Source organism: Aythya ferina, assembly GCF_964211825.1.
Source record: "Aythya ferina genome assembly, chromosome: 1".
Taxonomy (NCBI): Eukaryota; Metazoa; Chordata; class Aves; order Anseriformes; family Anatidae; genus Aythya; species Aythya ferina.
Window position 1 is genome coordinate 56045054 of NC_140296.1, and position 14610 is coordinate 56059663.

General features: G+C 47.4%; 1 protein-coding gene and 2 long non-coding RNA genes across 4 annotated transcripts in view; 2 read left to right on the forward strand and 1 right to left on the reverse strand.

Moving 5' to 3' along the window:
• Positions 1 to 2074: 2074 nt before the first annotated feature.
• The window catches only part of CLYBL (citramalyl-CoA lyase), a 156040-nt gene continuing 143504 nt past the window's right edge, over positions 2075 to 14610 (forward strand). The window contains exon 1 of the mRNA XM_084535704.1: positions 2075 to 2142. Within this exon, the coding sequence (XP_084391830.1) occupies positions 2084 to 2142 (59 nt within the window). The 5' untranslated portion in view covers positions 2075 to 2083. The remainder of the gene's footprint in view (positions 2143 to 14610) is intronic.
• Positions 2702 to 5240, reverse strand: LOC311444497. 2 transcript variants are annotated; one of them, XR_014697908.1, is made up of 2 exons: positions 5027 to 5240; positions 2702 to 4610 (listed from the first exon to the last, which is right to left on the reverse strand). It is a non-coding gene; the product is annotated as an uncharacterized lncRNA (long non-coding RNA). The 2 variants fall into 2 exon arrangements; XR_014697909.1 differs by having other exon boundaries at positions 2702 to 4643; positions 5027 to 5234.
• LOC311444513 lies at positions 7636 to 9752 on the forward strand. Its single transcript, XR_014697918.1, has 2 exons — positions 7636 to 7752; positions 8224 to 9752. It is a non-coding gene; the product is annotated as an uncharacterized lncRNA (long non-coding RNA).

Below are 14610 nucleotides of genomic sequence, written 5' to 3' on the forward strand. Positions count from 1 at the left end.
TCCTCATCTATACACACATCGCACTTCCCTCCTCGTGTCCTAGAGCACAGGGATGTGCAAGGAAGGAAAAAGGAAATGGGTGCTGAAACCACGTCACTTCTTGCAAGGCAAGCACATCTTCCCCACGCAAACTCCTACGAGCTGTTTTCCACTTGTTTCTCCTTCCTTTCCCCCCAGTTTCTCCAGATAGTGCACGAAGCACATAGGGTGTGTGCCGCTTCCCAGCATGAAAACATTGGGCTTTTCTGAATATACCTCGACAGCTTTTATCTAGCGTTTTCTTTGACTTATCGCTGGGCCTGCTCTAGTAGCTTCACCTCCCTGCAGCTTCGCCTCAACTACTGGCCCTTCTTTCTTTCCAGATGCTTCTCCCTTTCTTAACTCTCCTCTTCCCTCTGTTGGTGTCACACACCGATTCCATCCCTCGCATCTCCAAGATCTTCTTCATCCCTCAGCCTTTCAAAATAGTGACGAGCACAGACGTACCCTATGGCGAGATGGTCCCCAGCTGCCAGTGCCTGTACACATTTTGGAGCCACGGGTACTGTGGCCCCGAGAGGGGACAGGTCCCAGCCAGCCACGCAGGCAGGGAGCAGCCTTCATGCAGTCTTTTCTACTTGGACTCTGCACAGGCTCCAATAAAAGATTACTTATTTTTGTCAGAAGATGCTAACGTTGACTGCCAGCCTCAGCTGCACTCAAGGACACTTTTCTTCACGTACTCTTCACGTACTTACAGCCCCAGGGTCTTTCCCAAGCTTGCCCCCAGGGGTACTGCTTCTGTCCGGCCCACATCCCCATGGACGCCTAACTCGGGAGGATGTCGGTGTGGGTAGGCTCTCGAATGAGCAGGCCAGGCTTCTCCAGGCCTTCTGACGCTGGTTTATGCCAAACCCACGTGGCACCAGAAATGCTTCGCTGTTGTCACCTGGTGCCAGGTCCCAGTGGTGTCACCCCCGACTAGCTCGGGAGGTGACAGAGGGGTGGGAGCCGAGCGCAGGTCGCTTTCATGCTTCAGCACAGCCCTTGAAGACAGCGCGTTGCGTTTGGCTGGGAGGGGAAATTCACGCTTGCTGGCGCTGCTTCCCCAGCAAGGTGGTGTTAAGCCAGGTGGGAAAATCTCTGCACAGATGAAAAAAAGAATAAAAATAAAGCAATTTGGGTGGCAGGGAGAGAACCAAGCTGGATGGCGAAACTGAATGACGCTGGAAAGGCTGCTCCGTGGGCTGGGGGACGGGCTGGGGGACTGGGTGACCGACTGGGTGACTGACTGGGTGACAGACTGACTGACCTACTGTACTGGGTGACATACTGGGTGACTGTGTGACTGACTGGCTGTGTGACTGGGTGACAGATTGGGTGACTGACTAAATGACTGACTGGGTGACTGACTGGGTGACTGACTGACTGACCTACTGTACTGGGTGTCTGTGTGACTGACTGACTGGGTGACAGACTGGGTGACTGACTAAATGACTGTGTGACTGACTGACCGACTGACTGACTGTACTGACTGACTGACTGGGTGACATACTGGGTGACTGACTGGGTGACAGTCTGACAGACTGATTTATTGACTGGGTGACTGACTGACCGACTGAGTGACTGTGTGACAGACTGGGTGACTGACTGACTGATTGGGAAACGGAGTGACTGACTGACTGGATGACCAACTGGGTGACCGGGCGACTGACTGACAGACTGACTGACTGACAGACTGACGGGGTGACTGTGACCGACTGACTGACCGTGTGACTGACTGGCTGAGCCAATAAGCTCAGCACCGCTCAGCCCCCTCCTGCTCCCAGTCACTGCCCCGGTCGCTGAGGGGCGGGAGCAGCCGGACCCGCCCCCCCAACGGCCACTAACGGCCAGTAACGGCCGCACAGCGCGCCCCGCCCCCTCCGTGCCTCCCGCCCCCCGCCCCGCCCCTCCGTCCCCGCCACGTGGGGGGCGTCCCCCCCGCCCCCACGTGGCGCTGGACACGCCCCCTCCCTCCCACCCTCCCCTCCCGCCGACCAATCGGCGCGGCGCGGCGGCGCCGGGCGGCCAATGGGCGGCGGCGGGGCGGGGCGAGGCGGCGATGGCGGCGGTTGCGGCGGTTGCGGCGGTTGCGGCGAGGCGGGCGCTGCGGCGGCGGCTGTGAGTGAGGCGGGGCCGGGGCCGGGGCGGGGGGGCGGTGAGGGCGGTGAGGCCCTGGCGCAGGCTGCCCAGAGGAGCTGTGGGTGCCCCATCCCTGGAGGTGCTCACGGCCAGGCTGGATGGGGCTGTGGGCAGCCTGGGCTGGGGGGAGGTGTCCCTGCCCAGGGCAGGGGGCGGGAGATGGGCCGAGCTGTGGGCTGACCGGCCGGGCAGGCTGCAGGTTCAGGCTGCGAGCGGTGTGTGCCTCATGAGGTGCAGCCTGCACTGCTGCTGGTGCTCCTGAGGAGCTCAGGAGCAATAGGGCTGGGCTGTGCCGTGCCTCAGCCCATAAAACCACGGCCCAGGCCCTGCCACATGCGTCCTGCTGCACTTGTTGCCACACCGTCAGGCCAGGGCCCTCGCCGCAGCAGGTACCTCTGGCGTGGGGCAGCTGCCTGTCCAGCTGCCACCTCCCTCCCTTCACGAGGATGTCACCATCCCTGCGAAGCCACCAGCCTGAGTTGCCTGAGGATGCGTTCGGAGCGTTTCTGCCTCTGTCAGGGAGATGAAACCCTGGTGTGATCTGGCTTTGCTCACCCATGATGTTTCAGAGCCTGTTGGGCTTGCCTGCCCTGGAAAGATCCATTTCTTCTTGGGGAAAACTTAAAAAAAAAAAAAAAAAAAAAAAAAACCTCCTTCCAGCTGTTTTGGAATAACAAACGCAGCTGTTCCGTTTTTCCTAAAGACATTCAATGTGCTTCTACAGACAGTGTTGCAGTAAAGCATCGACTATGAAAACTTTCTTCGCCACAGGCCCGTGTGAAGGGTTCTCTCTGTGCTTGATACTTGCGATGTGGAAGAAGAGCACTGCACATGTAAGCACGATCACCTGCTTGCCCTCAGCTACCCGAATGCATCCTTCACCTGCGTACCAGAGGTGTTTTTACATGCATTTCTTTACGTGGCATATTTGAGGCAGAATTATGTTCATGTGCCTGTGCGAGGTCAAGTGAAAGCGGCATCGCTGAGCTCACATCTTGGTGGAGTGCTGCAGAGTGTGGAGTATCCTGCGTGGACATGTGCGGCATGTCATACGAGGGTGCGGGCACGAGCACAGCTGTTATGAACACAGGAGCCTCAGGAGTGCCACTCGTGGAGCGCTGCTTCAATCGCTGTGTCACTGAAGTGGGCGTGATGGATCTCTGTGGAGTGGTGCGGCTTACTGAACACCTACATGGAGATAATGCAGCATTAGGAATAAGCCCACATCACTTTCAGATTGTACATTGATCACCTACCATGTGTACCCTCGGAATAAAAAGTATTTCCAGCACTGGGAGTGTCTTCTCACCTTCCTTCCCAGGAGCCCGCTGCTGCTTCATCCTGGGCTTCGCAAGACGAGTTTGTGGCTCCCTGGCAGATTAGCAGTGATGATGCTTTTCGTGGATCGGACACTGGAGGGTGCTAATGCAATGGGAACTGAAATTGTTGTAGCAAATTAAAGGGTTCCCCTTTGTTACTCGTGAAATAATTTTATTCTTTGTTGCAACATTTAAATGGAAAGACATGAGTCAGGGCCCTTACCAGCAGCTGGTGGCACTGTGCGTGTGTAGAGCTATGACCAAGAATATCAATAAAGTGTTAAGTCTGCGAGGGATTTCTTTCCTGAACCTTTATCCAAAAAAAATCACTTCATGTTCTACACGTTTTTAAGTGTGTCTTTCAGGAGGATGGCCTTGAGGGGAATTTTATTTGAAAGCATGACTTCCTAGTGGTAAAAACACTTTGTCAGGCAGAGTTGTTGGGAAACATCCACAGCATCTGCTTTACCTCAAGGGCACTCTGGTTCACCTAAAGCGGCGTTGTCTTGTTGCTGCTTGGGCAGAGCCTGATCGTGGCTCACATTGGGAGGGGAGGGACGCCTCCAACACCACTGATCGAGTCCCTGGCGTTGTGATCCTCTGCCTGGGGACAGACCCGACGGAGCTCTCTAACATCAAGGCTTGGGGTGGCAGAAAGACACGGGGCTGACGGGAACACCCTGGTGTGTACCTTGGCAATTCCTTATCCAGCATTAAGGGCTGTGAAACTACTGCCTGAGCCAGTTCTCGTCCTGGCAGCAGCAGAGGTATGATGCTGGCTAATTAATGCTAATGAGAAGCAGGGTGCAAAGCCAAGCATATCCAGCTAATAGCCACTGGCACCCCAACGAGGCGGTGCAAAGCGAGCGCAGCCCGCAGAGGTCCTGCCTGGCCCTCTACCTGCCTTTGGGATGTGTTGGTGAGACGGAAGCCATCAGTCATGAAGCGTCTGAGCAAAACGGAATGAGTTGCAGGGACGCTTCTTTGTCTCTCTCCTTAGGTGTGAGTGGCAAACAAGTTACTCCTCTGTCTTGTTCTCCTTTCCAAGCCAGTTGTGCTGTCCCCTCCTGGAGGACGTCACCTGGCTGTAACGCGTTGGTCGGTTTGTTCTCTCCCAGCTGTTGCAGTCTGCTTGCAAACAGGCAGGTTTCATTTTGCTTCCTTAAAAACGCCCATCGCTTCTCTCTGAATCCCCCCCTCGAACAGAAGTGCAGCTGAGCACAGAGAAAGACCCTGTTTATAAGGGACCGGGGATCTGGGCTGTTCTGGCACCGCTCACAACACGCTTGCCCACCTCATGCAGGTACACAGCCGGCGTCACAGCAAAGTTGCTTGGCTGCTCGTTGGGAGCAGCAGCAACGTAGCCAGCTGAAAGAAAGCTCACGCTTCCTTTGCAGAGAGCTCTGGTAGCTTCCCAGAGCAGGGTCGCAAGAAGAACAGCTCTTAAAACCCTTGTAATAGCTAGTGTTACTGAGGACAGTACGCCTGAGGGGAAATCAGTTAGCCTAAGCACGCATAAAGGGTCTGGTTCACAGCGTACTCACCTTGCTTAGCAGCTTTTAGAAGAAGGTTTCTTCCCTCACATCTCCATCCTGAGGAGCGGGGCCGAGCTAGGTTACGCCGCTTGGCATGACATCAGGAAAGGACGCACTGGTTGTGGTGCCAGGAGGGTTTGCAGCTGTGCATTTCACGTAGGCTGCCTCCTGATTCATCCCGAGAGACCTCTGGCTAGGAGAGGGGGCTAGCGGGCCTTTGGCCATACGCACCCCATCGCCCCTCACCTCTCCCGGTGCCCTTTAAGGCTCCCTGGTGTCAATAGGATTCACCTGTCTCCGGGAAACGGGCACCACTGGGGCTGCCGGCCTTGCCTTCCCTGTTTTGCGGGCCCGGGTTGACCTGCTGTCCGACCCGCTTTCTGCTCTGCCATTTTAATTAAAAATGGTTGGCATGAGGGGCTGTGCAGCGATGAAAGGGAAATGATGCAACTTTGAAGAATTTGGAGCATAAAGCTGATCTCTAAATTTTAATGTACTCGCTGCGTTTAAACAGTTAATAGATACATTTTATTATTGAGCTTTCAGGTGACCTAATTTCCCTTAGTACTGTACATTGAGCTTTATACATCTGCACCTAATTTGTAAAAAAGGACTTAATGAGAAACTTCAAACAGTTTAAATGTCAATTACAAAGAAAGCGAGGTTTTAAAGTTCCAGTAATCTGTCCATATTGGTCATCGAAACATGATCCCAGGTGGATGTTAATTCAAGACAGATGGCATTCCAAAGGCACAATTACAAAGAGCTTATATATTTTCAACACTAACAAGCTGTCACGCTATGTTGTAGCTACACTTCCAATACTGTATAACTACAATTACTGCTTTATCTGCTGCGGGCTCGGCAATAAAGGGGTTTCGCTCCCCGCTCTTGAAATTGTCAACGGGATTTTGGGGGTGAACTGGAGAGCGGGGTTGGGTAGCGTGAATATCTCCCGTTTGCTCACCCTGTTGGGTGGGGGTGGGTTTTCTGTGTTTTTTTTTTTAATTTATTTTGATTTTTTTTAAGCTGGTGAATGCTATTCAGAGAAAGGAGACGAAATATTGACTATATGAATAACAAGACTGGCTCATCACAGAAAGCCTTCTATTTCCTGGCGATAATAATTAACGTCCGTCTTATCAGCTGCTAGGAAATAGCTATGCTGATGTGTTCAAACCCACAGCATCCTGGATGTTTTCACTTAAAAAGTCATCGGAAAGCCTTTGGAGTAGTGCATGTGTTACTTGGAAGGCCGAAGTCAAAGGGATTGATTGTGGCTTCACTTGCAGTGGTGTCAACAGGGAGCAGCTCCTCCACAGCCGGGCAGGAATGGTACACCCAGTGCCAAATCAGGTTTGAATTATTTGGAGGTTTCTGAAAGGGTGATTAGGCCCATGGGCAGAGAGACAGGGGCTGAACAAAGCCAGCTAAAGGCGGCACCTCTGCTAGACCGAAGCACCAACGTGTGGTGGATGGCACCGTTTGGTGGGGAATGCCCGTCTCGGATATATATTTCCTACCGCAGGTGGACAGGGGTCTGTATGCTGAACGATGAAACGCAATCGGGTATAATTTCCACTGACTTTTTGTTTCTTGAAACCAGGTCACGAAAAAGCAAGGCTTGCACTGGTCTGACTAGATAGTGTTGTAATAGGCTTTAAAAATACTAACACTGGTGGGAGCAAGATTAATAACGCTCTCCAGGAAGGCCTTTAAGCTCCCATGGGCACGTCTATTCTCTGAAGAGGTACTGAGAGTGAAGAGCTTACGTTTCTGCTAATTTATCTACTTTTCGCTGGGAAGTGGAGAGGGAGGCAGAAGGGCTAAGATCCTTCATCCTTGGGATGCTGGAATTAAATGGTGAGGTTTCGCTGTTTAATTTTTGCTTCTAATTAAAGAGTGTTGCGGATGTGTTCTTTGAAAAGCATCTTACCCTGCTTCTTTTTTGGAGGAGATGCCAGAGCTGTTTGAAAGATGCAGCTCGCCAACAAGCGAATTGGACTCCTGAGCCACGCTTGAAACAAAATGCCAATTTTACCTACAGTTTTACTAGGTTTCCTGGTTTATGCAGTGGCATTTGAATGGCCTCCAGTAATTGTTTTTAGCAGGAGAAAAAAAAATTCAAACAAAAATGAAAAACACAACCCAAAACTCATTAGCACTGAATTTGGCATGCCATGAATCGTTAAATCTTTATACAAATGCAGAAGTAATTTGTAGCAAACAAAGTCCTTTATTTTTTTGGAAAGGCTTTCTTTTGAATTTTCAGTCTGACTGCTGAGGTCCAGCGTGTTTTCCAAACGTCGGGTGTTAATTCGAGAACAGGGAAGGAACCAATTCAAGTTTTAATTAAATATCATTACAGTTCTTGAGTGTCAGACACACTAAATGGCAACGAGTGAATAAAACTATGTGGAAAGCAAAAGGTCGTAAGTAAATGCTTAAATAGTTTTTGGAGGGGCAGATTAGTTTTTACATCCATGTCTTTAACCTAAACTTGATGCTAGTGTGTGTCTCACTCTCGGGTGCCTTCCCCTCATATTCTCCGGTGCTTTTTGGGGTAACAGACTCGAGGCTTTTTATTTCGGTCAGGCTACGCTTTGAGAGTTAACTGACTGCTGAAGCCTGAGAGGGGAGCCTTCCTGCACCGGGAAAATTAGGGGAGCAACAGCAAGAGACACGTCCGCATCCTTTCCCTGGTGGTTCTTCACCTGCGAATTTGAACTGCAGTGGTAATAAAAGTTTTGTGGACCTCATTTTATGTGAGATCATTAAGCGACAGGAGAATTCAGGACTAGCTACCCTTCATAATTCAGGACACTGAAAGGTGCCATTTATAAGCTCAAAGCGCCTGCGGGAAGGCAAAACAGGCTTGTAAAACTTATACTCCACACTCTGAAAGGTAACCCGTTAGTACTGCTGGCTGTAGTGTCAAAATTGCAAAGGTGGTTGGTATTGGCTTTAAAAAACTGAAAAACACCTGCCTCTAAGAGTTGGTACCTGAATTTTCAGACTTGTTGGGTTCGTACATCTTTTGCCCCCAAATATAATGGGGAAGGATTGTAGTAAAAACCCCATCGGTTGTTGTGCCCAGCTCTTGGGCTTACTGGCATTCCCACTACAGCCAACCCTTTGCTGAGCTGCTAATTTGGCCATAAAATACGTTTCCCTTGACTTTTTAATAATATTTTGCAACTTTGTAGGGCGGTCAACTTTGCCCATGCTGTGGGCCAGGCACTTTGTAGGAAGAGCTCTCACCGCCTTATCGTCCGAGGAGCAGCAGCGGCGACACTTGGAATGCAAGGAGATCTTCACCAAAGCGGCTGATAACACCAGCACATCAAATCTGCACGAAATGAATCGCTCCAGTGCCCAAGAGGCAACGAATGCCTCGTGCAGGATGAAGAACACGTCGTATGGATCTAGAAACTCCGAGAGGCGCAAGCGCGGCAGCCCAAGGGAACCGTGAAGCCCGATCTTGGTCCTCGCAACAGGCTGTGTTTTCCCCATGTGTTGCCCTGGTATGCTTCAAGTGTGTGTGACAAAAGCAGAGCAATTAATGCCTGGGGATGTCGGTTGTGGTGGCGGAGGACTTTGGTCGGTTCGTTTTGTCGTTCGCTCAGTTAGGGTCAAGGCTAAAAACTTGCCAAGTGCTATGCTATGGAACTAGCCATCCATATCTATAACCCTAAATTGCTGGGGCTGAACGCTTCTCCTCCAGCCAATGCAAGCTGAACTACTCACGGCCTCATTAAAGTTCCTTGACTGCAATTATGTGGGTGCCAATTTGCACAATCAGAACCTAAATTCCAGCGAAGACAAGAGCTGACTGCGCGTCACGTCTGCCGGCAGCACCTTTGTTTTGCTAATCGGCACACATTCGGCATCTATGGGTTTGTGTGTGTTACTTTCAGCAGCAAGGGGCGATATGGCATCGTGTCCGAGCTGCCACCCCTCCGTACCTAGTTTTTAGGATCCCGAGAAGCAGCTGATATTTGGAGGTGTGTTTGTATTATTCTGTTTTCTTACGCTGCTTTTGTTGCCTCGATTGACATGCTCGGGGCCCCAGATACTGCATGGAGTTTAGTATGACCCCGGGGCCTTTGCAGAGTTGATTGCAGGACTCAAACCTTTATATCCACTATTAAAAGGCAGTTATGTGACTGTTTATGTTAGAGCCAGGGGCTTTGTTGGCTGTGGACATGCTGTTACTTGACAAAATTTAGTTGTTGTTGTTTTTTTTTCTTTGTCATCAAAATATGATAAACCTACTTAGGATGGGACCTCACCCTTCACAAAGAGACTGGCTGCCTTCAGCGGACCGCTTTGATTCCTGCAGGAGGACTAGAGTCAGGGTTTTCCAGCTGTCTGTAACGACATGCCTGTAACAGCACTCCTGCAACGCTGTTAATTCTGTATTTTCTTTGAGAAAAACATATTTCTAGGTGGCGTTTCGACGGTGGTATAATTTTTGTGGTATTTTTAATTTAAGCTCTCTGATCCGTAGCGCATTTCTAGTTTTTGTGGGTTCTTTTTTATTCAGGCTTTAAATACAAACACTTTGTGGGTTTATTGTATTAAGCATCAGCTTATTTCTCGTTGAATCTATAACACACTGAAGCGCTCTGAGGCACTTTGGGTTGAGCCAATACAAAATGCTCACTTCAGCTACTGGAAGTATAAAATCTGTCTTCTTACCGATTCTTTGAGAAGTTGATAGATGTGAAAAACATTTAACAGTTGTTCTTGTGTTGTTTTTTTTTTTTTCCTTTCCTGTTAAACTAAGCTACCGAGGAAATCTTCCTAGCGCTACATGCTGCAATATGTCAGAAACACCGTTATGCTACAGTTGCATCATTATCTAAAGGAAAAATTGAGTGTGGGTTTGAAGTCGACAAGTGATGAAAGTAGCCCTGAGGTTGTCAATTAGAAAGCCAAGGCCTGGAATTGATAAGTTAATGGCCGGTTCCCTTCTCACCCCCTCACTTTGCTGCCTGCTCCCTCCTCACCCCGCAGCAGCTTTATTGCTCGGAACATAAAGGAAAGGCTCGTGTTGGTTTGTGTCCCGAGATTTATCTCACTAATATGATGCACTTATATTCTTGGCTGGTCTCAGTGCTCTTACTATAGACAGGTCGTTAAACACAGAGAAATGAAATATAGCAGGCAAAAAACTCACTCTCACAATGGTGCCCCCTTTTTGTCTTTTGTTAGTTTTCTTTCGTTTCAAAGTCGAACTGTTGAGACTGCGTTTTCAGCCTGTCCTCCTGGAGTACACACAGCGAGTCCAGAAGTACCATGTAATTCAGCTTCTACCACGTCTGCTTGCAGGTTTTAAGATGTGAAGTTTAATAGCAGCCAGTTGGAACCCATGTGTTCCCTTTAACGGGTGAGGGCGACGTGCGTTTGTTTTCCTGAAAGGAAGACACTAGTTCCCAAAGTTTATGATATAATGCGATGTAATGCCTCGTATTTTGCTTGGGCAGGAAGGTTCTGACGTGTTGGCATTTCTCCTTGCTGAAGGAACACATCATTTCAGATAAATACGGAAATTACGGAACATAACAAGGTTTACTCAGATTCTAATCATTCTAGGTGTGCTGTGCCGTGAGAAGAGGAATAAGCTCATATAAGCAGCTTTAAAGTGGTGTTAGAAGTAGAATATATCTCAAACAGACATTGAGCAAAGTAAAACATATAATTCATCTTCATTTTTTCTAAAGCTTATGTACAGTGTGAGGTTTTTAGGGCTTTTAAAAGGCTGCAGATGGGCACCCCGAAGACTGATGTCTTCTGCTCGTGGCACAGCTGCTACAGCGACGATGGAAATTCAGTGTTTTTCCACATAACCCTGTCTTAACCAGACAAGGGTATAAGAAGGCAGTTTAATTTGTAAGCACATTGAGGTTTTTGACCTTTCTGGTGATTTCAGTGACCAGCAAACATCTGTTGAATGGTAAGAAATCGCAGTTGCTGCTTACCTGCAACAATCAAATGAAATAGGAAGCCCAGAGTATGGGCTGGTGACCTGGAGCTCCTCTCTCCAACAGACTTCAGAACATGAAGTAAATCTTACTCCAGCTTAACTGACAGGAAAAGACACACTTTACATGTGTTGGATTGTGAACTCTCTGCCTCATCAACCAGATCTTTCCAGGACCCAAGGTGCTGGGCTTTCCCAGTGCTTCACTGGAGGTTTCATCCTGAAGAGGCCATGTGGCAAGATTTTCCATAACCGCTTGTTCCTTCTGTGCCGTGCTTTGACTTATTGCTGAGGTAGATACCTCTCATCGTACCCATAAATAGTGAAAATATACAATGACATTTATGACGAGAGGTTTTGTTTTCTTATGTTTTATGGCTCTGCTGTTTCTAGTACTACAGGAATCATCTCCTGTGGTGGCCTCTTGCAGGACACGTTATCCCAAGATGAAGTAAGGGCACTGCATCTAATTGAGCCTGATCAACGTAACTCTGTGTTTCCCTCCAGAGTTGGTCCTTTCCTAGGAGTACAGTTTTGTCTTTTCAAGGGACTTCTGCAGTTGTTTCTTTTAATTTTTCTGAAAGCTAATGGTGTTGGATCAGCAAACCTCATCTTCAGGGGGATAATCATCTCTTTCAGGACTCTTCCCTTAAGCTCTTTCACCCACTTCTATATCCATCATCCCATCGGGGCTGTTGTGCAGGCACATTCACGGGCCATTTAGAAGCTGGTCAGCCAAATTTTGGTGGTGCCAGTCACCGCTCTGCAAAAGTCAGACTGATGGCAAAAATCTCCAACCATCTCTTTCTCTGTGTTGCAGCAGCGTGTTGGTCTCAGCTCTTGCTTTTTTCCCCCCTCCTCTTTGTTTTTTGCTGCTGGTTAACTGCATTTTCTCACCCGCGGTACTCGTTTAATCTGAGAACCCCTCTCATCCTATGTGTTTGTTTACTTATGTCATGCCCTAAGTACATCAAGATGTTTCAGCATCAATGAGAATTTGCCTTTTCTGTTGTCAGCTCACCAGTTTACACTAATTATTTTCCTCACTTCTGTAGCACATCAAGTTCTGCTTGGGAGCACAGGGGTACTAAACGGTGCCCGTCACAAGGTGAAGGCTGTGGCTTTTCTCTGAAAAGTTACCACTGGAATTGGTGTTCCTCCCCCATCTCCATACTGACAGAGGAAGAAACTCATTTTCAGAGGAAAACTTTCTTTCTTCCCACCAAGACAGAGTCCACATAAACTGTTCAGCTCTCTAGAAGTTTGGTTGCAATGGATCGCGTCTGTCTGAAAGTACAAAACCCTGCACAGAGCTTTTGACACTGTAGAGCTTTCTAGGGCTAAAAATTAAAGGCATTCCTTTCCACCCACATACTTTACTTCTTCTGACAAATACATAGGAGCATACATAGTGCTTCTTCCTTCCCATCTGAATGTTCTCAAGCCTGGAGCTCCTGCTCCTGGAGATCCTTCATGATAACCCATATTCACAGGACTGCTGGAAAGAAATGAAAATTACGTATCAAAACATGGTGTGTAAATTTCTAATTTCTTCATTTTGATATGGAATCTTAAAACAGAGAAAAGCTTGTCCAGATTGAGTGATTTAAAACATTTGGAATGGATAAAAAAGCCTGTTCCACATACTAAAAATCAAAAAGAAAGGAAAAAAAACAGTGCTTGCACAAAGGCATGCTAGGAGTGGGGAGAGTGACTTGGCATTTCCAGATTTTGAATTCCCAAACCAAAACTGAAGTTACTGTTGTACTTACACAGGCAAGAAAGACTCCCTTTGAGTATGTCTGAAATGATAAAGAGTTCAGTAAAGTCAACTTGTCTTTAAGGTCAGTATTGTTGCTAACACGCATGCTATTAGCTGGTGATCGTCCTGCAGGAGCTCAGCACTGACACTTCTGAACAAGATAAACCAGAAAACAAACTAATACTAATGGCAAAATTAAATAGTTTCAAACCAAATGCAAACTTCAGGGGAAGGCTAGCAACAGTGTGGGCCTCTGCGGTACTGTAGGCCTCAAAGATGTTTGGAGGCCTGGGCTTCAGGGGCTGAAACATTCACCACCTTCCTGATGCATCCATTGCAAAGCATGGGGAGCATCTTCACTCTACAGCCATGAAGGAAGGTTAGGTCAGAAGAGAAGGACATCAAAGGTTTTTAAAACTACAGTGCCAGTTGCTGTTTCAGACCACTTTCTGCCAGTTCCACAACTGATAAAAATATGTATTTTCTGGCAATTTTATATAAAATACTTGAGATGAGTTTTTGCAGCTTTCTACTGGTAGTAGGGGTGATGCTGGCACTTTTCTCCATTAAAATATCTGGAACTAAATGATAAGCAAAGAGCTGAGCCTGGAGTCAACGAGATGGGTGAAACCTAACGATCAAGAAATAAATAACAAAAACAGTTTTTGAAATTATTCTTCTTAAAACTGTATCTATTAAAATGGTGCCATAAGCTTATGATAATCTGCTTAAATCATTAAAAAAAAATCAAAGTAAAATGGTACATTCTTGCTCCCAAGTTGCAAGTCAGGCCATTGAATTGCCAAAGGTCACTGCCTAAACTCTGGATTCTTGAGATGTTTGAAGTACTGAGGTGGTTTTTGAGATCCGTTGTCTCTTGGGCAAGTACCAAGAGAATATTTTCTTCAGTATATTCAATTAGCTCAATTAAATGATTAATTCATTCAAACTTGACCAACTGGGAGTTGAAAGAAGCAGAAAAGCTTGTTCTTCTCTACCAATCTGTGAATAAAAGGTAATTATGAGAGGATTAGATTTTGTAATACTACAGTATGGAAGGATGTTATGACCAATTGCTAGATTGGTGCTAATTCCAGCTAACGCTGAATTATTTTAATAGCTCAACTGCAAAATCAAAGCACAATATATATTTTTCCTCATTAAGGCTAACCTGTTTACAACAGTGCAATGCAACTGATAAACCTTGTCTCTACACGTTAAGCTGCATTCCAGTTTACATTCAAACGTAAATCATACGTGGGCACAAAGGGATCAGCTAGTAAATAGGAATCATGCCATCCATGATTTTCTAACAAACAACAAAAAAAAAAATCTGAAAAAATGTATAATGAGGTATAGAAAAGCTTAAATAGATATCAGTAGAGCTACTCTGTCCTTCTGGCTAGCAATAAGAAGTGCCAAATTTAGTGTAAAAGCTATATTTAGTTACAAAGCAACATACTTTGGTGGCTACAAACTGAGAATTAACCTTTCTTCAAGAAAATAGCTAAAATGTATAAACGGGAAAACAAGATTCAAATTAATTATTTAACTCAAGCTTTCCTGCTTGGTGGTTTAACTCGTCATCTTGAAGTAAGGGCCTAAAAGGGTTCATCCTGCTGCAAATCATCAATAACTGAGGTACTTATGACTGAAAATGTACCTAAGTGCATGCTTGACATAAGGATCCGGACATTCAGCCAGAGATGTGGACTCGGGGAAGTGGGGAAAACGAAATTTTCAGTCCTCCCCATTCCCCCTTTGACCCCACAGTCCTTCCCCAAGACAACTCCGTGTCTTCCTGCATGTCCTCAGCCTCCCCCCGGTCACTCCTCCCCTGCTGGG